At 45.8% G+C, this 25,777-nt stretch overlaps 2 protein-coding genes across 2 annotated transcripts in view; both read right to left on the reverse strand.

The window, feature by feature from the left end:
- LOC311350104 (equilibrative nucleoside transporter 1-like) overlaps nt 1–7,202 on the reverse strand; it is a 14,273-nt gene extending 7,071 nt beyond the window's left edge. Inside the window, exons 1-5 of the mRNA XM_084470132.1 lie at nt 7,155–7,202; nt 2,715–2,774; nt 2,447–2,528; nt 1,620–1,801; nt 192–318 (exon numbers count right to left, since the gene is read on the reverse strand). Of these exons, the coding sequence (XP_084326258.1) occupies nt 192–318; nt 1,620–1,801; nt 2,447–2,528; nt 2,715–2,743 (420 nt within the window). The 5' untranslated portion in view covers nt 2,744–2,774; nt 7,155–7,202. The remainder of the gene's footprint in view (nt 1–191; nt 319–1,619; nt 1,802–2,446; nt 2,529–2,714; nt 2,775–7,154) is intronic.
- A 17,578-nt stretch (nt 7,203–24,780) lies between these two features.
- LOC311350105 (C1q-related factor-like) lies at nt 24,781–25,518 on the reverse strand (the record flags this gene model as incomplete). Its single annotated transcript, XM_084470133.1, has 1 exon — nt 24,781–25,518. The coding sequence occupies one exon, from the start codon at nt 25,516–25,518 to the stop codon at nt 24,781–24,783; it is 738 nt and encodes a 245-aa protein (XP_084326259.1).
- Between the last annotated feature and the right edge of the window lie 259 nt (nt 25,519–25,777).

Consider the following 25,777-nt stretch of genomic DNA (forward strand, 5'->3'; position numbering starts at 1 on the left):
CCGAATTAGAACCGGTGGAGTCTTTTTAAACAACAAATGAATGTTGAAGAATAGACGGACGAAAGTAGAGTCAGAGTCTATCATAAAGAAACAAAACCACAAAGCGTGTGTGTGCGTGTGGGTCAGGGGAGATGCAAAACATTCCTGGGCGTGTTTGTGGAGGTCAAGGAGTGTTTGTGTTGTCAGCCTACCCTAAATCCTCCTTTCCACACCCCTAATTCAAGCAAACATGGCAGAGCCAGAGCGTTCTGATACGCAAACACAAACCTGCGGAGCCGGGCTGGGGGGGGCTGGGGGGGCTGGGGGGGGGGCGGGGGGCTCCAGGGGTCAAGGGATTTGCAGCAGATAACGGGGACAAAGAGTGCAGCTTTCCACTCAGCCAACAGGGCCCGGTGCAATAAGGGCCGTTTTGGACAGGGCCTGCAGATTAAGGGCCCTGTTCCAATTCTCCCCCCTTCCCCTAGATTTGAGCCCTAACCCTAGATTTGAGCCCTAACCCAAGATTTGAGCCCTAACCCTAGATTTGAGCCCTTCCCCTAGATTTGAGCCCTAACCCTAGATTTGAGCCCTTCCCCTAGATTTGAGCCCTAACCCAAGATTTGAGCCCTAACCCTAGATTTGAGCCCTAACCCTAGATTTGAGCCCTAACCCAAGATTTGAGCCCTAACCCTAGATTTGAGCCCTAACCCAAGATTTGAGCCCTAACCCTAGATTTGAGCCCTAACCCTAGATTTTGCACGTTCCTTGCGAAGGGGTAGGGTGTCCCAATACTTAGGGGAGTGAGGGAGAGTACTGTTTTTCCCCCTTAAAAATCAACCCTTGAACACTAGCCAGCTCGGGAGCTGACTTGCAGCTAAGGGCACCTCAAAGCAAGTGTTCTTGTTAAGGGGAGAGAAATGGGACTGGGCCTAAGAATCCTCCCCTTCACTACAGGAAGTGTGCATCCTGGTGAGTACAGCCTAACCCCCCCCCCCCCCCAGCCTTTAGCCACCAGCACAGAGACCAGCCTCTCATCAACTCGGCCCGCACTAATCATTCAACATCACACTCAGCGCCCCATCCCAGGCTTACAGCTCATGCATCCAGCTACACATTTTTTGCTTAATTCACGGCCTTATTATTACCAATTCAAACAGGTCATTTCAAAGAAGGAATGCGTCACAGAGAGCCAGAGCACAGAGTGCCATAGCACAGAGAGCCATAGCACAGAGAGCCATAGCACAGAGAGAAGGCCTCTGTGGTGGTGACTGTTGTAAGAGATGAGGGACCAGCACTGGGCCAGGAGTGGCATGTGTCCATCATGGGCTACCGCTGGTGTCACCAGCAGCCCGTGGTTAGGGGCCCTTAACGCTGGTGTCACCAGGGGCCCGTGGTGAGGGGCCCTTAACGCTGGTGTCACCGGGGGCCCGTGGTTAGGGGCCCTTAACGCTGGTGTCACCAGGGGCCCGTGGTTAGGGGCCCTTAACGCTGGTGTCACCAGGGGCCCGTGGTGAGGGGCCCTTAACGCTGGTGTCACCGGGGGCCCGTGGTTAGGGGCCCTTAACGCTGGTGTCACCAGGGGCCCGTGTCGAGGGGCCCTTAACGCTGGTGTCACCGGGGGCCCGTGTCGAGGGGCTCACCTCTGGTGGATGAAGGAGTTGAGGCAGGTGAAGACCAGCAGGGGCACCATGGCGCACAGCGTCATCACGTTGTTGAACTTTGACTCCAGGACGTTGCGGGTGTCCGCGGCGGCGGCGGCGGTCGCGTTGGCGTCGGTGTGGTTGAGGGACAGGTGGTGGTCTCTTAACCTGCTGGTGAAGTACTGGGCACAGGGGGGAGACGGCGCGGTCAGTGAACGGGACGGAGGCACGCGCTCCGTCGCCCCCCCCCCCGTCACTTCTCTCCGGAGCCGCGGCGGTGAACGAACAAACACTTTGGGAAACGAAACACTTGCTTGTTTAGAAACAAATAAACTCAATCTGAGAATACATTCCACTGGAAAAAAAAAACGACTCTCAAAACAAGCGGAAGAGTTCCTAAGACGATAAATAAACAACTCTCAGGCCAGCGGCTACGTGCCCCCCCCCCACCCACCCCGCTGAGAATCATCCCATGTTTATCCACCCTGGGATAAGCCGGCATGGGGTGTTGCTGTGGAGTCACCTTTCATGCCCGGGGGCATGATGGGGGATTAAAGAAACTATGCAGGGCCCCTTATAAGCCCACCTAGCCGGCGGCCAGCCAACAAGGCCCCGATGAAACCAGAGGGTTTTGGGCGGGGCCGCAGATAAAGAATTCTCCCCTTCACTACAGGAAGCGTGCATCCTCCTGAGTACAGCCTAACCGCCCCCGCCCCCCCCCCCCGCCCCCGCCCCCGCCTTTAGACACCAGCCTCCCACAGGTCAAGCACTTCATTTTGGGCTCATAAATGATTTGTTTAAAGAGACGTTGTGGTTCTCAGGGTTACCATGGTCGCGGTCATGAAGAAATTCCATGGTAAAAGGGTTCCCAGGCCCAGGATGAAGAAGATGATCCACACGGCGTTGTATCTGGGGAAATTAAAACAAACAAGCTCGTCAACGCAGAGAAATGAAAGAAGCGAAAGACAATCAATGACACCTACGTCAAATATGAGCGGGCACAATGCCGTGCTAATACAGCCGTCAGACCAGATGGATTTGCTCAGCCTGGGCTCATTCCAGCTGTTACGGCACTGGCACCTCTTCCATTGTTACCTGTCGCTCGGGGCTGTAAGGGCCGTCATGATTTTCCGGGTCACAGGTACGGGAGTAGTTCTGAAATGTCAGCCAAAAGAAAAAAAAAGAAAAATCACTCAAGGTCGATCAATCACGGTTCAACTGAATGGCCAATCAGAAGAATACAAGGGGTGACGTATCCAGACCAGCGGAGCTAACCAATAGATAAGACTCTTGCCGTATCCGGTCGGTAAAACAGCAACGCTTTTGGCCCGCCTATATCAGATACACCGATGTGATTGGTTCTGGGCCAGGGGAATCGGGGAGTGAGTATATTGCTCGTTCCCAGAGTGACTCGCTGAGCAAATTCAAATTGTGCTCTCGTGAGAACACACCAGGGTGGGACCTACCAGGGTAGAACCAAACTGTGATATAAACAAAAAGACGTTTCACAACCAACAGATTACATACAACATATCACGGCCTGTATCAGGAAGAAACTAATGATGCGGCCAGATGTTGCTAATGACATTGCGATAAGAAACAAGGGTGTAACCAATGCAACAAAATCTCTACGAACAGGAATTTGTTATATGCAAAATAAAAAAAAACAATTCCTTTCCAGCCTGCAATCCTGGTGGTTTGTGGACACATTCTCAGCAAATGCAAGAGAAAAGAACAGCAGTCTCGAGTGGTTCAAATTGCTCAGGACAGCCAAACTAAAACAATGCGTTCTATTGAGAGATGACTTTAAGAATTCCAACCAGACCAGCCTGAACGGCCAACCTGATCTTTACTTTCTTCAACAATTCTATTCATGAGTGTCGACTATTTCAATATGAAACCGTTTAGTTTTTCCAGCCTAAAATGTGTGTTCTTATCTGATCAACTTACTTGGAACCGAGTTCAGCTTGGGCCAAATGGTTTTGTGCAACTTCTGGTGAGGCCAGCCTGGCTACGGTAACAAATCCCCATGATGCTTTGCTTCATCCATTTCTCTCTCTCTCCCTCTCTCAGTGACAGATTCACCCAAACAGAGAAGCATCTTTTGCAACCTCATTGGCTCCATTAAAGAACACAATCTTTTGAGTCGTTATACACAACAGCATTAAGCTGCGCAATTTGGCATCCCACTTGAATGAGAAACATATTTATAGAAACAGAATTTAGTTTACGTTAGAATAGAGAATGTCCAGCCGAAAAACCCGCACACACACACACACTCCAGATAGGATTAGCACATCGTCAAATGGTCAAATGCATCGTTGTGGGATGGAGGCGGTATAAAAGCCTTTTATTTAAACTGCCCTGCACAGTAGTTCCCACGGTCAAGTGACATCATCATAACCTTGAGGAGCCGGTCGTGAGTGCAGCTGGGGGCCTTCAATAGAGCTTTTTGTTTGTATCCAAACGACACCGTGTGCTTGTAGCACACCCACTGTGAGGACAGTCAGCGCAGCGACGCGGCCTGCCATCTGGGGCCAGTCGAGGGCCGCTACTCGCTACACACGTCCAGCTGCAGCATAATGAAACAACGTACATACTGCTGATCCCCCCCCCCCCACAGAGTTCAGGTTCTACTGAGTAGATGAAAAGCACATGATGCGTTATTTAGCACGATGCTTCAGCTGGATGTAGTCAGTGGGGAAATGACAGTATTTCCGAGCAAATTCGGAGAAAATTTGACCTGAGTAGATGCTTATTAACATTGGGTTTGGAACCACACAGGATATAATAATAGGAGTCCCGTAGTAAGAGAACACGGTAAACCAAACATGTATGGACATATCACAAATAAGAAGAACTATGATGAAGAGAAATTAACTAATGCGACTGCTGGACCGTATGTTCAGACAGGACCACCCCAAGCCCACTGGTGCCAAGGGGGGAAAAGTGATGAAGATGATGATGATGTCCGTCGTCTGGTTCCTATTCCAAATAGGGAGGGCCTAGACTGACCCAAGTCCACCACCCCCCCCCCCCCCCCCCACCCCCTACATTGTGATCCAATTGAAGCACAGTGATGTTGTTGCCTCGTTTTGACAACCAAATAGAGTGTTATACTAGAGGCTAACCCAACCCTGCGGTCGTGTTTACGACAGCTTGGCAAAACCAGGCCCCGGTTTATTATAGCCAATGAAATTACAGCTGCAGCTATGTGTCACAAGGTTTTCTGAAATGCACAGGGGCTTCTACCTTGCTGTGTTGAACTGAGCGTTCTGCACTGTGAGGCCAGGTTTGAGCAGGGCTGTCCAGTGAGTCAATTGCACACATTTGAGGGAAATTGGTATCTGTTGCCATTCAAATTCAACAAAAGCACAGAGAAGTCTATAACTTCAGATTTTCATTAAAATGAAACTGAGTTTCAAAGTGTGATTCATGGGCACATAGTAGTTCTTTCAGGTGGGCAATTTACGAACGACCTTGTGTTTTTCCTAAAAGAAACAATCCTAATCCTAATCTCAAACACATTGAAAGTAACCGAGCCGAGCCTGGGAAGAACCGCACACACCACACTTCCACCACATGGCCACTTTGCGTTTCCCACTAGGCAGCGTGCAGAAAACCCGAAACACAAATCAATAAACGCACAGCGATAGAACGGCTACACTTCACAGTACCCCGGGCAGTCCTGGGCATCACCCCAATCTGTCGTCCTTTTTGTAAACATAAAAATAAGTGGACACAGAACGCAAACACTGTGTTACACGTTACAACCAACCGCCTAGGGAGCCCCCCCCCCCCCTCCTCCCCGGTGAAACGTGAAGCTGGGATTCATTACGGACATGTTCCACGGCCAAATGTGTGAAGGAGTGACTCCCACGTTTGACATTACATATTTCAACTTCTCGCAGAAACCGCGGATCTCGTGGCACTGCGGCCGAGCAGGCGTGGCGTGGCGTCATGCGTCAGCGGCCCTCCACAGTGCGCTGACGTTAATGATCCACTGTCACACTCCATCTTCCCTCATGATGGGTTTCTCTGCCCTAAGACCAAGGACAGGATCGCATATTTAAATATGAAGCCACGACAGCTGCGGGAAATCAAATAGCACGATTATTTCACCTCATACAATTTCACGTCTTTTCAACTTCCACAAGACAAATTAAGATAAGGTTAATTAAGACCTCTGGCTGTCTCAGCCATCATATCATATACAATACACTTTCTTACATTCATGAAAAGGAAATGGTAATTCTTAAACAGCACATTGTATGACTAACGGTTTGACTATTGTATGACTGTATGTATCCATTGTATGACTATCTAAACAAATATACCAGTCCCATGTCAACATTGCATTTACTGAGCAAATAAAATACTGGGACTCATCGAGGCAAGAAGGAAACGGGGGCACTCAGCAAAAAAAACGATGTGTACACACACACGCATCGCCAATTCTTTTGTCATCTACTTAACCCTCTCTTGCCTATTCGAATTTCCCGCCAGTCAAGTCAAATTCACACACACACACACACACACACACACACACACACACACACACACACACACACACACACACACACACACACACACACACAGTGATGAATAGGTCAGCATGCATAGCCTACTTGGATGAGAATTCCTACTTCAAACACCAGCCTCTTTATATCAGGCTATGAATATCAAGTCACCAACTGGTTGGTTGTGAACCGTTTCCAGAGAAGGAACAGTTCAACTTAACCAGCTGTGAATCTGACGCAAGAACACTGTGTAGGAAAAACAAAGACCGTCTTCTGTTCTGTGTCCCACACCGGACAAGGACTTAAACAGATATGGATGTGTGAAGATGTCCCGGGTCGGGACCCGGCGGTGCGCCCACCTACAGAGGGCATATCTCACGACCGAGCCGGCCAACCGGTCGGCATGCTCCACTCTGCATCGATTTGGTCGGATCGGATCATAAACAATGACGTGAAATCGCAAGCCCACATACCCTCACAGTACATTTGATAACATTTAGGCTATAACGCCATTCACGTGCTTTAATAGTCACGGGATAATCGTTTTTCTGAGCATGAATGGTAACACGGATCGATGACTTTATTATTTAAAACAACACAATGGTACACAATGTGAACCACAGCGAGGACGTTTAAAGTGTGCGAGTGTGTGTGTGCGTGTGTGTGTGTGTGGGCACTCGGGGGGTCGTTGGCGCTAAACGGAGTCCCGGGGTAAACAAAGCCAGCATGCTGACGACTTGTAACGAAACACCGGTGGGTGACTCGCTTCAGAGGAACACATAACTTGTATGGATGTAATTATAGCCTGTGTGTAAGCACAACGTTCACCCGCCACGAATAAATACATCGCATCCGAAGGAAAACGTAGAATAACCTAGTTTCCAGTGACGTTAAAAACGCCATCTAACAATGACTCACACTTCTCCCTCTTATGAATAATACTACCGAAATATAAACCGGCCCGACACACGGGTGGCGTTTAGAAAGGATCCGTCAACGCGTGCTAAAAACCTACCTTGAGCTTCAGTGGGAGATGGATCGGCTGCTGTCCCCGGACACATGTGAGCTTGTGAGGGGGGAAGGATTCACTTTAGCGTCCCTAGAGCAAGGGGAGGGAACAGGCATCGCCCCCTCGTTGAAGCCCTGGTAGGGTGATGAATGAACAGTTAATCCGCATGCATTTTGTCTTGATATCTTCATAGCCTTTTTACTCACATTTCTGATATAATTTTCCTACAATGTAAGATTGGACACAGAATACACTTCAAGCGCACACGTTGTTATACAATGCATGTACAATGCATTCTGCATTGTAGACCTACATGGCATTTAGCCATGAGCCTGAGCCAATTCCCATCCTCCTGACCCCCCTGGACCCCCATTCCCCTCCAACGTCCAGGGGTGTAAAGTCAAGAAGGAGGCCGATGACGACTTTGTTACAGAACTTAAGTTATGTTTTAAAGTATCTGAACTCCATTTGACTTTTACATTGACTTCACCACAGTCAATGTAAACAAATCATCACAAAATCACAACCGCTTGTCCGTAAACTACAGCGAAAGCATGACTCCCCAAGACAAACAACGTGGGCTTTATTCACAGCCAAGTTAAGCTTTATATCAAGGATTCAAACGTCCTAGCAACGAGCAACGAGCAAAATAAACAAGTTTTGTTTCTTTTTCCTTTTTTCCTTTTGATACTTAGTGTTGCCATCTCGAAGATTTACGTCTTCTTGTCTTTGACGAAATCTTTGGCAATTAGATTAAATACTGATATCTAAGTACATTTAATTTCAGCTTACGTTATGTCATTTACTCAAGTGATTTTCTCACAGATGACAAGATGAGATAACTCTTACTAGAGTGTCTTTCAACAAAGATACCTCTACTTTAGCATGACTTTCTAGTACTTAACAGCATTGATAACATCCATGACGGTTTCACATCAGGCAACCTGAAGAAAATAGAGAACCTGGCTCCTCTATTTTGCATTCTAGCTTTCTTTCTCTCTGCCTTGCAACTTGGTTGGTCACAAGTCTGCCTTGTGATGTACAGGGTACATCCCGTTCAGGGTGGAGGTTGTAATGGTAGTTCATTTCTTAACTGCTCTAACCAGAGATATTATAGGCTAAACACGAGACCACAGCACTGGCCGGTGTTTAGAATGTGTACACAAATCATTGGGGTGATCCTGGATTTTAACTGAATCCGGACATGTATTTGAAGTCAACCCAGGTTTGACCGGCACAATTAGATTTCTCTCCAATTAGATGTAAATCAAATTGATTTTCAGGTCAAACGGGCATTCCAGTAGCGCTGTGCTGTAGCCAATAGAGCTATGGCATGTTGCATTAAAAAAGTGTTGGCCCAAAAGCCCATTAAGGGTCAGGGACGTTGGCTTCAACAATGTCTGTGTTCAAATGTCCAGTTTCTGTCCAAGTGGCTCTGTTTGACAGACACAGTCATTTGCCGAAAAGATAAAGCACTCCACGTGCGATCCTTTTTTCCATCACATTCCCTGATCCTGAGTAACTGGGTTCTGAAATCAGCCATTATAGTTTCAATACCGTCATGGAAGTAATTGTATTGTAATATGACGAAAACTAAGACGACCATTGTGTCGGGCAGTAGGACAGATCTGTATTACAGGCGGAGGCATGATGCGGCTGCAAGGAGAAAACAGTATTTGCAGGGAAGGAGAAAGATAAACATTAAGGATCATGTTTCTAGTCTGAAATAACATGGGCGTAATGTTTAATTGCTCAAACAGCTACAGCTATGTCCACAAGACCATTAAGTGTGTTGCTGGGAACTCAGATCACAAGATGCCACTATATTTAGGTCACACAAACTATGGCGACAACACTTCACCATGTTGTGTAATGATCCTTCTACCTTCTCCAGTGGTGACCGACGCTCATTTCTGCAACCTGTACTCAACACGGCTTGTTGTTGTCATTTGAGATAGTTTCAGTATTCCCAGACATACTTTCTGCCTCTGGACTAGGCTCATGAACTGCATGCAGAATCCCCAAAGAATCTGACCTTATCATTTGTTGTTTGTTTATGAAGTTAAAATATGAAATCCAATTAGGTCAACATGAAAGTATCAATATCAAAGATTTTCATGCAAATAAATGTCTGTCAAGTCACTATCGCCAAATGAGGTCATACAATGGAGATTGAGCATATGGCCCACTGATGAAAGCCATTGCATTTGCAGCATAATGAATGAATACTGAACTGGGTGTCGGTTCTGACACTGTTGGATCCTTGAGAACAATAATCAGAAATCTTTGCGATCAATCAGCTTGCGGCAAGCAAGCTGATTGCTGAACTTCAGTTACAACAGTAACATTGGAGTAACATTCCCCTTTAAATTGACTGAAATTGAGCGCGTGTAGGTGGCTGCTGTGTGCTCACACACTCCGTGTGTGCCTCCACTCCACACCCACCGTCTGCCCTCGCTATATTAAGAACAGTGTGGTTTAGGAAAGAGTTTGTTGGAGACGTGCTAGTCTGGGTGGCTGTTGTGTCACGGTGAAACAGGCTGAAGGTTAAGTTGAGTAATTTGTTTTGACTCTTCGCTCTTTCTGCCCTTCCAGTCGTACTTTGTCGGTGCCCCAGCCGGTGTCTGTGGTCTGCACAGTCAAATCGGTCGAGTCGGTAAACAAGTTATAAAGTTGGATTTTTCTTTCTGTGGGAAAAAAAGTGACACCAGAAATCCCAGATGCAGGAGACGAGGAGTGACTAAAACGAATAAAGAAAGTTCAAAATCACTGAGAGTTGAATGAGTGAAGGCAAAGCAAGACGTTGTGTTCAGTGTGGCCCCCCCTGTCCAGCTTTGCTCCACTGTTCTATTTTCATGTATATTATTTTTCAAGACACGGCGGAAACTATGATTGTGTGACCAAAGCAAATCAGACTCTCCCATTGTCGCCTTTTACCAAACAGCTACAGCCGCTGGTGCAGAGTTTGTCGAGTACATCTTAAATTCTTCTTATTCCACCAACCATTCCCCCCACCGGCATACAGAATTGTCTATTACGTGAACACTAAACATAGGAATATCCGGTTTGCTGGCATAAGGGGGGAAAGAGTGACTTAGAAGTGGTGGAAGTGGCTTTGGGACCACATACTGAGCGTTAAGCTGACATACAGAGAACAAGGAATTCCAATGCATGGCCTCTTTCACCCCTGAGCAGGACAGGGGCGATAGAACAGAGGGGAAGGGGGGGGGGGGGGGGGGGGGGGTCTGGGCGAACAGGCGGCTGACTCTGTCCCACCTTAGGGAGACAAGAGTCGGTGCTCTTGATTATGTTGGGAAAGCCACTGCACTGAATAAAGAACATCCTCAAAGGGGGCACGTCCTTCAAATCTCTCATGGGTTGCAGGCCTGGCCAGGTGTATAGGACGTGTGGGAACCGTTGTGCCACCGTTATGATCTGCCGGTTGAGCTAAGCTAAGAATGTGCTCGTGTGTGTGTGCTAAACCATTTAATTAAACTGTGGTACCACTTTAAAGGAAGTCTTTGTGCTCTGCCCTCCTAATTGATTTAGCAGATCATTTGTGCTGAACTGGGTTTTGGCTGACTGCTGTATTGCAGTATCAACAGGTACAGGAAGTGCAATCAGTCACAGTGTGTTCCTTATCTGTTTAGCAGTTGTGATCCACACCACTACTGGTTGTTCAAAATGATCTGTGGATTTAAAGACGAATGCACTCGTTCTAACTGAGTTGTGATTCAATTTGAAGAATGCAATCGTTCCTAAACAGTTTATACGGTTTCACCTCGTTCTGTGTCCATCCCGTGCCCTCGCTCTGACCCCCCTGTTAGCTGATCAAACCGTTTATAAGATTACACCTTTGCCCTGCCCTCATCCCCCTCCCTGCCAGACAATACATTTAGATTCAATTCAATTCAAAAAAGCTTTATTGGCATGAGAAACATACATTTGCATTGCCAAAGCAGGTGATCAACCCTGTCTCTGACCCCCAGTGTCAGTTGATCCGACAGTAAATATGGTTTTGACACCCCCCCTATTTTTGCCCACCTCCCTCCCTGACATCTGTCTCCTACCCCCCACTGTTCCTGAGGAGTTGATCCAACTGTTACGGTGGCGTCCACTCTGTCCGGTTCCCATCCCCCTCCCTGCCAGACCGCTGTCCCTCACTGTTCTTGATGAGTGGAACAGCGAGCGTTTGCGGGGGTTGGGATAAGCATTGAAAGGCCTTCCCTCACAGTTGATCAGGTGTCACCGCCCGCCAACTGCTCCCCCTAGAGAGGGCGGCTTCTGTCTAACGGTAACCCAATAGGAATGGTGGGGGTTGCACCTTTTTGCATTTTTTTAAACTTACCGTACACTCACGCTACATGCGTCCGTCGACAGATGACCCAGGGCGTGTCTTTGTAGACGCAGCCTGCAGCCAATCAAATCGCTTAAACCGCTTAAAGCCGTCTTTTTCCTGCTTCTTCCTGCTTGTTGTTGTTATTGCAAAATGGATCCCGCAGTCGCAAGCAGAGTGTCGCCCTCTGTACAGGGACAGGACAAACCGTTTTGGGCGATTGCCCACAGCAATGATAACTTTCTCCTCCATTTTTAAATTCCCCCGCTGCCGGTCGGCTTTTTGACGTATCCACGTGTTTTCCCGGGTTGTATCACAAAGGCGATTTCATTGGACAGAGTCCAAGTAGCGTCACAGTAGTGTATAACCGCGCATAACCGCGATCTGATTGGCCGACGGACCCGTCCGTCACTGCCCGAAAAGTTGAACATTTCTAAACTTTTCACGCAGGCCACGGGGCAGACAGAACGGACGGACCCACAATGCATTTCAAAGCGCCCCGTGCAAAGTCAGTGAGATCCGTCGACGGACGCATGTAGCGTGAATGCGGCGTTAGAGAACAGGTCATGATTGGACGGTATCCGATAGCCCCGCCCTCGTCATGTGTTTTGACGGTTTGTGACGAGTTAAACAGAAGGTGACACACCGAGCCGAAGACAAGGGCGGCCCTCAGGGAGCGTCGGGGGCGGAGCCAGACGTTGTGTACATCCGGGGCCCTGAGGGGGGTCCGGGGGTCCTCCCCCAGAAAATGTTGAATTTCTAAGATGCGATTTCCTGCATTCTAGTCCATTTCAGGGTGACTGGACATCCTAAATCCCTTCTAATTCACAGCCTACATTTTCAGTTGCAGGGCCTGCTCAGGACAATACTATTTAATGGAGAGAAACAATAACCACTTAACTATTGACTCTTAGAGATTTTTATGTAAACTACAATGGCAAATTTGAGACTAACTTTCAGTAGATTCAAAGTAGGATTGCAGAGATGGATTGTTCGTTTGTTTGTTTGTTTGCTTTTTTGTATTTTAGAAGTGGTATGCCCACTGTGCTTAGCCAACAATAGGCCCATGATTTTGTAGCGAAGTATTAACATGTATTAACATGTATTAACATGTATTAACATGTATTAACATGTATTAACATGGTGTCAGGGTTGTCATAACTTCAAAAGCTTAAAAAAGATCCGGCCCTCGTCACTAGTCGGCCCTCGTCACTAGTCGGCCCTCGTCACTAGTCGGCCCTCGTCACTAGTCGGCCCTCGGCCCTCGTCACTAGTCGGCCCTCGGCACTAGTCGGCCCTCGTCACTAGTCGGCCCTCGTCACTAGTCGGCCCTCGTCACTAGTCGGCCCTCGGCACTAGTCGGCCCTCGTCACTAGTCGGCCCTCGTCACTAGTCGGCCCTCGGCACTAGTCGGCCCTCGGCACTAGTCGGCCCTCGTCACTAGTCGGCCCTCGTCACTAGTCGGCCCTCGGCACTAGTCGGCCCTCGTCACTAGTCGGCCCTCGTCACTAGTCGGCCCTCGTCACTAGTCGGCCCTCGGCACTAGTCGGCCCTCGTCACTAGTCGGCCCTCGTCACTAGTCGGCCCTCGTCACTAGTCGGCCCTCGGCACTAGTCGGCCCTCGTCACTAGTCGGCCCTCGTCACTAGTCGGCCCTCGTCACTAGTCGGCCCTCGGCACTAGTCGGCCCTTGTCTGCTGTTTGTTTCGGCCGGTTCGACATGTTGAATCGGGGACGGCGGTGAGAGAAGCCGCTCGGATTGGCTGTTCAGCTTCTCTCAGTGCACGAGAAGAGACACAGGAGTGAGCAAAGCAGCACGTATTCGTCGAGATAGCACACACAAAAGGATTGTCTAATTTTCATCATCATCAGTCCTCTCTTTCACATATTCTCGATAAGAAGTGGTGAGCGAGAGTGGTGTGAAATGGCAGGCAAACGCTACTTTGTTCATTCTTTTTTCTTGTTTATAGGTCTTGCAGTTCCCCTTTTTTAGTGATGAGTACAGACTACCACCACCTGCCGATAGGGAGAGGTATTTCCTCTCATGCAGGCGCAGAACGTACGTGCCAATTGGCCGTTGGCTGTAGTCTTTGCAGTGTGTTCTTAAATGAGTTTGCCCAGGGATGCAAAAAGAATTTCAGCGCAAACTGACAAATAAAGTAGTATCGTATCGTATCGTAAGTGGAACTTTTTGGCCAAAACACGGCAAGGGCCTTGACAGCGAGTATCACAGAGTCTCAGAGAGTAAAAAGAAGACCAGGGCCCTCATTTATAAAGGTCTCTGCGCACGAAAATGTTGCGGAAACAGGGATGAAATGTGCGTACGCAACTTTCACCGCCAACGTCGTGATTTATAGAAAAATTCCTTGCGGAAACGAGTGCGCAGTTCTACGCATCCTTTCACCCTGGAGTAAAGGTCCCGCAAAGTTTTTCAAACAGTGATCTCCAGAGACAACAACAGGAAGTTGGTGGCGGTAATGCACCATATCGGTTTGCAAACCGCCAATAACGCCAAAAGAAGAAGAACACGCTACCTCCCAACATAGACATCTGATATAAGATGTCTATGCCTCCCGATACCCAACGCACATTACTACTACATAGACTTTGGATTTATTTATTCATTTTATAAAAAGCACCCATTATGAAATATGAATTAAGGCAATATTATGTTCAACACACTACAACCCATTCAAATCACAATCCTCGGCCAGACCAACTGTATCACTTAAGTTGTATTCATTTTCCTGATACATATATATGTAGGCCTACATTAAATTAGCCTATAGGACATAGTAATTAATTATCATATTGGCACAAGGCCAATAAATAATGCTCCTGTTGGCCTCTGTATTCTTACGGGCTAAAATATGGCATGCTCAAGAATGCTCAAGAATTTAGCGAGGGGTAGGAGACGCGAGCGCGTGTAATGCACGCGTGTGTTCCCGCGTAATGATAGGTCAGCAAAGGCTCCTTATATACTAGGAATATTCATTGGTTAATTAGCATTGACCTTATAAGGACTACTATGGGACGAACTTGGGAGGAGCATGGCGCTTGTGCACGCTCGTGCACGAGCGCAAACTTCAACACACGTTGGTATTTATAACGAGAAGAGTGCGTAGAGGTGTGCGCCGCACAGTTGTATAGATCTGAATATTTTTGTGCGTACGCAGATTCTGAGGTTCGGGCGTACGCAATGTTTTAGGGAGGGTTTTACGCAGAGTTTTATAAATGAGGCCCCAGGAGCGGGACTGGGCTGGTTGTAGGGGTATCCTCGGATAAAGGATTGAACAGGATAGTCTTGTCTCTATGAGGACTTCCCCTAGATTTGAATAAGCTACTTCTATTCAATTTCCACAAAAGAAATGTGTGTGTTTTGTGTTATCCTTTACCAGCGCTCATTAGGTCCCAGAAGTACTTCTGGAGTAGGCAGATTCGTGGTGTGTCCCTAGCTGATGAGTTGGTGTATGTGTAGTGTATGTGCTGAAGCCTTATGGAGGTGTTACACAAATCATACACACATCACCGTTAGTGAGACTCTGATCTGTTTTTAACATTAGCCTCTTAACATCCTTATAGACATCCTTTTGTCTGGTATTATGCAACCTGCTGTATTTATCATCAGGAAATGGTGTATTTGTTTTTCTATGCATTGTGTCTGTGTATGTGTGTGTTTGTGTGTGTGTTTGTGTGTGTGAGTGTATTTCAATAGCATAATATCCTGCCCCACAAGCCATCACTTCGCTGAACACAAACGGGCACTGACAGACACACACGCACACACACACACACACACACACACACACACACACACACACAAGGACAATCGTGCAATAATTGTAAAAAACAGTACATATTATCTATTTAATATTTTTATGCGTACATTGCATGACTGCCTTGTACTTTTTAGTCTTTTACTATTTATATGTTGTGTGTATACTTGGATGCTGCTACAATTTCGTTGTACACTGTACAATGACAAATAAAAGGATTCTGATTCTGATTCATTGACCACACAGTCAATTAAAGAAGTAAAGCAGAGGAAACAACAAATACAATATATTACATACGTTTACACACATATATATATATATATATCTATATATATATATATATATATAGATATATATATATATCTATATATATATATATATAGATATATATTTGTATTATGTAAAAATATTCCAGAACCGCTTCAAATAGTACAATAGCTCTGGACTATTGCAAAGAGGGAGTATTGTCAATAAATTGGTCGGTTGATGTTGTGTGTTAGCGTAGAGACTCGAGAGTGGAACCGGCTAGTGAGTACATTCTGTTCATACCGCTCAAGACCCATCTCAGAGCTCGTGCCGTGCAAAGGGCCAGCTGAAACCAGTCCAACCGCATACCACACTGTTCATATTGGCATTAGTGTGTGTGTGTGTGTGTGTGTGTGTGTGTGTGTGTGTGTGTGTGTGTGTGTGTGTGTGTCCGTCCCTACATGGATCCTATCGACAGTCCTAGGTGCCAAGATTCCTGCACGCTATGGTGTAACACTAGATAAAACCGTCAACCTATGGCTATCAGTATTGCGGCGATGATTTACGTGCACGCCCAAACTCACACCATCTTCTAACCCCTAACATCTGTCATAACATCCATCGGAATAAATCCTCCCTGGATTCCCGGGTGCAGGACACAAGGAACGTTTTGGAACGCTGAGTCCATTAGGCCATCCTGTTGACCTGTCCAATTAACGAGATGGGATTGTTCTGGAAAAGCACATGGAAAGAAAATCAGTTCTTTGGCAAGCGCTACGCTACCAACAAATTCTGATTGTCTGATTGCCCGGGCCCAAAGCTTTGTTTGCTTGATTCCCCTGGTGTGTGGAAGTCACCTTTTAAAGTCATCACACGCGAAGTGCGCACACATGCAGACAGTGTACGCACGGTCTACACTGCGTGTGTGTGTGTGTTTGCCAACACGTACAATGCCACAGCCATCCGGCAGCTATTAGTGGAGGAAACGCTCGGTGAGATATGTGTTCTGGTGGAGTGTGTGCTGGCCTCTGTATGAGCCCATTTAGATTTCGCTCCCATCAGGGCGTTGGCCACAAACCAATGATGGTTTGTGGAAGGCCTCTTGCCGGTCAATCACATTCACACCAAGACATTATCATCTCAATGGCGGTTTGAGTGCACCTTGGTACGTGAATATGGGTTGCTTTTGATAACATAACAGTGTGCAGTTGTGTCGCAGCTGTCTCATTTTAGATACAAACTTTCTCTGAAAGAGTGAGAGCCTACTTTTAGTTAACAAACAGGGAAACTATCTCAAAACCTCACATCTCCAAAACACGGCTGTATTAAAGAATGCACTTCCACTTATCATCATCCCGTCCAATCGGGAATAATCACTCAAAGTTAAGCAACAGTATTTTACACTAAAGCATAAACTCATCTTGACTAGTAGATGAGGGACTTATATGCCTCTTTTCCACCGACAGTACCAGTACCTCAACTCACCTCGACTCGACCCGCCTTTTTTGCGTTTCCATCGTCAAAAAAGTACCAGTAGCACCTCCGTCGAGGTTCCAAGCGAGCTGGGCTGGTACTTTTGTGTGACGTAAACAGGCTGCTGGCCACTGATTGGCCTACGGCTGCAAACGGGAATAATCACTCAAAGTTAAGTTGTGTCCGGTGTGGTTGGAGTCCACAGACCCGCTCCCGAGGGGGACACGGATCAGCGTTTCGCCGTGTGTGTCGGTTGTGTGTGTCCGGTGTGGTTGTGTGTGTCCGGCGTGGCTGGAGTCCACGGACCCGCTCCCGGGGGGACACGGATCAGCGTTTCACTGTTTCGTTTTTGTGTCGTTCCTTTCCCAGGGCTCGAGTTTCGCCTCCATCAACGTTACCGTATGACAACAATAGACGCGCACTCATTGCGTTTTTTTAATTATATTTTTATTTATTTCCCGTTTTCCTGGGAATCAGTCTTGATCAGATTTCCCGGGAATCCCATCTCCCGGGATTAAACCCTAATGACGACCCGCCCCGTTCTTTTCTACGACCCGCCCACGTTGAAGAGGTACTTTTTTAGATGGAAACGCGACATGCCTGGAACCAAACCGAGTCGTGGCGAGTTGAGCTGGTACTGTCGGTGGAAAAGCGGCACTAGTTTGCGCGAATCAGTCTACAATCACCAAATGGACCAGATATAGCCCAGGGCACGCTCAAATTATTTAGCGCGAGTGCCCGAGCCTGCCACCCCTGGCGTCGCCATGGCGGCCAAATTCAATATGGCTGCTGCCTGAAAAAGGTCTCAGCTCTAACTTTTAAACCAAATAAGCAAAATGCAAGCAAAGGCAAACTTTGTGTCAAGTTTGTGTGTTTTGACCATTAGAGACACTTTGGAATGCTTATCTTTACGATTGGGTGTGTCGGATATTTTGAAGTTGGCGGCTATCCAAAAAAAAAAGTTCACTTAACTTTTCCCTCTATTGGTAAACTTAGTGTCTATTTAATGTTTATTTAGCATTAGAAATCCATTAAAACCATGGCCATAGATTCATCGATGAATCCATCCGTGTTTTTCTTTTGTTTTGGACCATTCTGCGTTTCATTCTGGCTCATGTACACATGAGTACAATGAGTTCTACAGTTCTGTTGAACTATCGTGCACTCAATTCTAATCCAAAGAATGCAGCCCCGTGATTGATGCTGTTAAAAGGACCGAGAGAAATGAAAGCAAAAAGAACTCAAAACGCAAAAATGCACAAGCTCACCCTCCACGGCGGCACACCTGCCCGGCCTGGCCAACACAAACCACCACACAGCAACTGGGAGCAGCTGGCAGCAGCTGGGAGCAGCTGGGAGCAGCCCCACTGAAAGGTCTTCCAAGACGCCTCCCAACAGCAGAGCTGCAGCCGGGCAGGAGGCCGCTGCTTCAAGGAATGCAGGCAACTCAGAGACAACTGCCAATACCCTCCTGAGCACGGTACTGGTGCTCCCCACGCCTCCTTACTAACAACATCACATCCTCCAGGGGTCAGAAACCCAATGACCCTCAAGGAGGACACCACCTCCACCGCCACCACCTCCACACAGGCCTCTGGTACTCCCCCAGCTTAACCGTCGCCACGTCGGCAGGGCGGTGCGGTTGTGGTGTATGAATGATATTCGGATTATATTATTCAGAGGACAGACGTAGTGGTCCCCTGGCGCGTAAGCATTGATGCAACACATGTCATAAAGCTACACTTTATGACACTTCATGATTCTTAGAACTACCAAAAGTTCCTCTGTCACAAAAAAAAAAACACTGGAGGAAGTACCCCATTTATTGCTCTGCAAAGGGGAACTAGGTACAATTTTATACTCTATACTATACTCTCTTATAATTCAATTTTGTACTCTGGAGTACTCTGGAGTTTCAATTGCATCAGGTAAATTTGCAGGTTTGGTTTCCAACTCTGTTATTAACATGAAACCAGCAACACATAGCAGACACACAGCGACGACACCACACACATTGTAGGATCGATCGTAGTTTCATTCGGCCAGAATGAAACGATTGGTTAGGCTTCTTGCAGGCGTGCGACACAACATTTTACTCATTTTTGTTGTCAGCGCATTTAATGAATTGGTTGCTGTTGGGGATGATCAAAGAATTCCAACTAATATGAAAGAAAATGCGTCTAAATGAATTTGCCCACCCTAGCTTTAAGTGGCGTACACAGCTCAGAGAGGGTAAGAGAGCACAAAGTGTGTTGCAGTGGACCACGATAATGCTCCCGTTCAGGGGCCTCTCTAAGCCTTCCTGGAGGGCGTCCCGTCTTCGGAGGGGCCCCTCAGTGAGCTCTCCTCTCAATGAGACCCCATAACCGCTTGGTCCAGAAAGTGGGGGCCAACGTGCCCTGGTACATGGAAGAAGCAGACCCATGATAAGAGTTTGTCCTGCCATGACATGTTTGCTTTTGATCTAATATGCAGATTCTTCAGAGGAAACCGCACCAACCTCAAAGGATTGTATTAGGACGCAATCCAAAAGCATAGAGTGCACAAACCACCTGCCGTGTGCACAGAGGCGTTTTGAGGAAAAGTGTGCGTGAGCTCCTAATGAGTTGATATGGCTTCACCTTTGTCCTGCCCTGGTCCTCCTCTCTGACGGACAAGGTGGTGGTCAGGTGATCACACAGCGAGCGTTTTGTGTTCATCCTGGTTCTGTCCCCTCCAGGCCAGACTTCCAGCCGTCTTCTCTTGTCTTCCAGAGACCAACCGGTTTGGGCGCCATTCCTCACCGCGGTGTCCCACCTCCTGATTGTTCAGCATGGAGAGGGTCTGGGGGGGTTACACTATTCTCTGTGTTTGGAGTACAGGAAGTTATTGGAACGTATCCCATAGCCCCGCCCTTGTCGTGTGTTTACATATGGGCTGGGCGATAACAAGACAATAATGTGATTTCCGTTTCATCATTTCAGCCACTAATTCGCCACACCTTCATCTAGCCTGTTTCATTGATCTTGGTTATAGGATTAATAACCAGCCTGCATCCCAGTGGAGAGCGCACACTGCATTGTGTTTTTTGTTCATACTTGATTTCCACGAAAATAATACAATCACATAAAACAAACATACTGTATGTTTTCCATTCCCATGTTGATTATTATTATTAGAGCATTCAAAACTTGAAGAATTCACTTTACGGTGCATTATGAACAGATAATAAAAATGTGTTCATATTTTGCGATTAATTTAGGCAAGGCAAGGCAAGGCGACTTTATTTATAACGCACTTTTCATACACAAGGCAGACTCAAAGTGCTTCGCGTATAAACATTGTCATACAATAAAAGAAAATAATAGATAAGTAAAAAAGTAAAATAGATAGAAAATAAAGGCAATTTAGATTAACTATGGACAATCGTGATTAATTGCGATACAATAATTAATCACTTAACAGCCCTAGTTTTGACATACTGTTGTTGGTGATGAATGGAGCACAATCTGGGAGAGTAACAGAGACTAGAAGAGAGTCCGGCCTCAACATTGAACCTTGTCTCTATTATCCATTTGGGACAACGTTCTTGGAAACTGCACCCTGATTTCAATTGATTCTTCTTCACTATTCTTGGACCTATTTTAAGGATCTCTTGATGTGTGCGTGTGCGTGTGCGTGTGTGCGTGCGTGCGTGCGTGCGTGTGTACATGTGTAATAGGTTATATTCTCACACTGATGCATGCTGTGAACTCTGTCCAACTATTTACAAATCCAAGCTTCAGGGAGCTATTTTCTTCAAAGTGAGGGTCCTTGCAGCTATCACAACAGCTCAACTAAATGAGATGAAGACAGAGCGAGCAAAGGTGCTCTGCTAATAAACAGTTGTAACGTAATACCATTGACCTATAACATGGACCACTATCGCTACCCCTACCCCTGATAACTCAGAAACTGAAAACCATTACTTCTTCTTCTTCGTCTTAGACCAGCGTTTTTCCACCTGAAACGTGAAACAACAAGGATCTCCACCATATCAAACCTTTAGTTTATGTATGAAAGTTGTAGGCCTGTACCATTATTACAAACGGTAAGGTTATTTCACTGTCTACATTACTACTACTGACAAATGTATGTTTAGAATATGCGGTAACACAAAACAAGTAAACCTTTCTTCTTATGAAGGCCTTTGCATGTTAGTCTGCCAAATAGCCAACCGTTTTTTGTTCTGTTTCTATACCTGTATTTTGTAATTCTTTATATAATTCATGCTGAAGTAATGAAAATTAATGTTAATAAATGTTGTATTAGTAAATGAACAGGGCATTCTAATACACTTAATAAACCTCTGCCAAGGGGGTTATATGTCTTTGCAAAGTGCTGTAGATAAGTCTTAATCGCTGCTATTATTTGTGTTTATTTGGCAGCTTTTACTAAGTGAGATGCACTGTGAGAAGGTATTTGACGAGTAGACTGCGCTTGCCATCTTACTTAGTGTTCCTGATCAATTGACTAACTTAAAAGTGCTCCTCTGCTGCCTCTTCTTCTTCTGTGCCCGATGTCCGTCCATATCTCTACGCCTCCAAATATTCCCTCAATAAATTGTAGATTGGGCAATTTAATTTAAAACAGGAACATTTTATATTACATTACACTGTGTACACTTACCATTATCCCTTTTCCAGACCAAGAATAAAGACACAAATCTACTCATTATCATTTCTTCCTGCATACTTTTTTTATATTCTTAGTTGATACCGATTTTTGGACGCTTCACAAAGTCTTTCCCGTTTATAAAATCTACTCGGCCAGCACCACAGCAGTGCCACAGCACCCCCTGGTGATGGAACTAAAATATATATATATATGCTTTATTTACCAGGTATTTACATCCACCTTCGTTTATGGTACAATCCGTGATCCGTTTTCTTAACATTGAATGTGTAAGAACTGAGTAAAAATGCAAAATCCACACATGTAATAACTTAATACATTTATTAAAATGTTTAAACAAACACAGTATACAAAACTGCATGTTTCTGCTTCAACTGAAATTGAATTTAACAGCAGGGAGATTTAAAAGTAACCCATCTTTAGGCTTATGAAATATTTTTGAAATGCCAAACTGTCTTTTGGTGAATAAAAACAACAGAAACTGAATGGAGTAAGATAAAACATGCTTGCAACGTAAAATTAAAAAGAAAAAATGTAAATGATTACAAGGTTGGACTATTATGTGACATGTACTTGTTTTGTTGTAAACAAAAAGAATCAAATACACTTTAAATCAACCTATGGTGAGATTAAGGTGCTGAAATAACATTCTGAACTTAAATTCAGTAAGAAAACTACTGATATACTGTTGATCTTTTTTTTGTTGCTTAGGTAAAGTTTTTCAAACTACTTAAACAGTTACAGTGCGTTTTTCACAACAGTATTTTGAACATGACGGGTAAAGAAATACAATTTTGAAACAAATGTAAGACTCAAGCAGACTCAAATGCAATTTCGTTTGACATAATTTAGTACAGTGCACTAAATATTGAGTGTATCTGATGTAAAGGGGTGTTTTCTTAGAAAGAACCGTGAAACTGGTTGTGTGTGTGTGTGTGTGTGTGTGTGTGTGTGTGTGTGTGTGTGTGTGTGTGTGTGTGTGTGTGTGTGTGTTCTCTGACGGTTAGATGAAAACAGACATGTTGGAAATGTTTCAAGTAAGAAATAGAACACCATTAGGTTCCTCAATTTTTCTTTTAGATCCCAAATTGCCCTATACATTACGATGTCATCCATTTAATAACCATACGTTTGTTGTCTAAAAAAGATCATTTAGACTCAGGTTATTGGTAAAGTCTAGCAATATAAACAATAACACACCGCGTAAAGACACATGTACATAAAAAAAAAAAGTAAACAAAACAAAAAGTGGCAAAAGCAGCAGAAAAATGTGGACAGTACATTAAAGCTGTGACAGGTTAAACAGTTGTAGCTGTAGTACTTCCTTCATAAGCCAAAAGTCTAAAATCTTACAAAGCCTAAACATGAACATCTGATGGCAGTCCAGTTCCTTTTAGCTGAAATCTTTGTACCTTAGACACTGTCCATTACCCACACGTTGCTCTCTAATACTTTCATTGTTCATTTCATGTCGAAAATCTGGGTAGTTGTCGTAACTGACTTTATTTGGTAAAGGTTTTGGTCTATTGTCTATGAAACAAAAGGAGAGGAATTGTATATAACATGTATATAACACGCCAAGCTGAATATCTAAAACGATACGCTGCCCAGGAGATTCTGCTGGAAAAAAGCTAAGTTTGAGTTTAAATAGACAGGTAAGGGTGGGCGTCTTCTACGACGTTCAAACCTGCCCACTTCATCTATGTGTGATCTGCTGCTGCCCCCTTGTGACTATGTGCAAGTGTTGCAGCTTTTATTACATGCTCAGTCTGCTCCGTGTGGCTATGTGAGGATATTACCTCTTAACTATAATATGTGTTCGGTGCTGCTCCCTGTGGCTATGTGAGGATATTACCTCTTAACTATTATATGTGTTCAGTGCTTCCCCCTGTGGCTATGTGAGGATATTACCTCTTAACTATTATATGTCTTGAAATGTGTTACATTAGGAAATTAAAACAATGAACAACCTGCATATACAGCACCAGATATTATTTACAAAGCTTGTCAAGTCCTACTCTTCTTCAACATCCAAAGGACACAGGAACAACTCAATTTCCAACTCAATCACTTTTATTCTTTTGGCTTTGTCAGTTGATTGGTCCATTCAGTATATTTGCCAGATAATTAGGTTGTAAACCTTTAAAGACAGAGAACAAAAGTTGCCATTTAATTAAACATTTTAAATTGAATTTAACACAAAATCATACATATTAAGCAGCATTTCAACACCATAAAAGTAAATAAACATTTTCACCGACCATTGGCGTCTTTGGACTGAACCTATGTGTGAACTTGGAGCGTGTCTTCTCTCTGAAGTTCGTTCTCCTGAATGACTGAGAACCCTTGTCTTCACAGGTGCTCCAACTCAGTGACAATGACTTGATTAGGTCACAAGCAGCCAGCTTGCTGCTGCTGGTGCACTCTGGGAAGTGTAGTTCTTTGAGACCCAGCTGAGATTCAGCTCAACAAAGCTCTTCCAAACGTTAGAACTAGTTGATGATTTGTTTTATTGTCAAATCAAATCTATTCAATACCCTCCATTTTTTTTTCAATAAATAGAAATATACAGTTTGATCAGAATTTCTTGATTTATGTCATAGGCCATCTCAAAGTTGCAATCAAATCTTAAATGTGTTACTTGGAGGCCATGTTGCACGACTTCAGTTGAAGTCAATAATCATTTGAATGAGAGGGGCTGCTGGGTAGTCCATGATGATGACTCCAAAGCGCTGTTTCTTCCCCATTTTGCCAGTCAAGTAGTCATACAGTTTGGCATTGATGCGCCCGGCCACGGCATTGGGGTAGGCACCGCCCCCAGACCCACTAGTGAAGGTGAGAAACATCTGGGTCATGTTTCCTCCTGTGGCCAATTCCAGATGTTCGTGAACACACTGCCACTTCTTCTTCACGTCCAGTAAGGTGGGTATCTATAAAGGGGGAAAGTGACTAGAATGAGTGGCGAAGGGTGACTAGTGACGGTGATTAAAGTGAAACAAATTACAAAATGAAACTGCATGGACAGCACCTCTCTTGAAACATGTGTAATTACAGTTAATCATTTCTAATTAATGACAAATTGGTTCCACCTTGGTAGAAATAATATGAGCCCATCAGATTGTATTTCATACCATCCAGTTATTAGCCTTTTACAGAGGGAAGAGCAGGAAGCCGCTGAAGGAGTTGTAGTTCATTCCGTTGTCATGTATCTCGCGGCTGGCGTAGAGCTCGGTGTAGACGCTGTCTCCGGCCTCCAGCTGCAGCACGGCGCCGTTGGTGGCACTGTCGTTGTAGTCGTCCTGATTAACGTCCCAGGTGGACACCATCCTCTGGCTGTTCTTCGTCAGCGACATCACAGAGTTGCTCCTACCCAAACTGTTTAACATGGTGTAACTAAAGTAGTACACGCCGGGCACCCGGGCGGTGAAGATGCCCGTGGCCGGGTTGTAGCCGTTGCCCATGTTGGAGATGATCACCGGGTACTTGACCGTCGTGTCAGTGGAGACGGGGCCGAGGGAGTGGCCCAGCACGGCGGTGAAGGCCACCCGGGGCACCGCGGCCGATGTGCTCTCCTGCAGAGCCTTGAGCTGCTGGGCCAGCTCCTGGGTCAGCCTCTGCAGCTCCAGGGTCTTGGCGCTGCAGACCCCTAGCTCGGTCTGGCTCGCCGCCATCTCCGTCCTGAGGGAGCGGACGCTCTCCAGCAGGCCATCCTGCGTGGCGGCCATGGCCGCCAGACGCTCCCGCATGGCAGACAACTCGCTGATGAGGGCGCAGCTGTCGGGCTGGCAGACGGCCAGGCTGGCATTGCGGCCCCTGGAGGGGTCCGTATCTAGGCACTGGCCGCTGGAGAAGATGAAGGCCACCAAGAGGAGGAAGGTGCGCTCCATGGTTCTCTTCTGGACTTCTGTTTGGGCTTGAGCTGCTCCTTGGTCTGGCCTTGGTTTAGTTTGTCTAGAGATATTGCGTCAAAGCATACAATAGTTGTAGACCTATTTTAATGCATGCATACATTAGACTCCTCTCTAGCAAAGTGAGTCCAGAATACAGTTAGACAGACCTATTTAAACAGTTTCAGATCCTCCCCACATTGCTGATGTCAAACCCTTACCCTTGTGACTGGTTTACCCAAGCACAAAGGTTAACATT

The sequence above is a fragment of the Micromesistius poutassou genome (assembly GCF_964030765.1).
Source record: "Micromesistius poutassou genome assembly, chromosome: 7".
Taxonomy (NCBI): domain Eukaryota; kingdom Metazoa; phylum Chordata; class Actinopteri; order Gadiformes; family Gadidae; genus Micromesistius; species Micromesistius poutassou.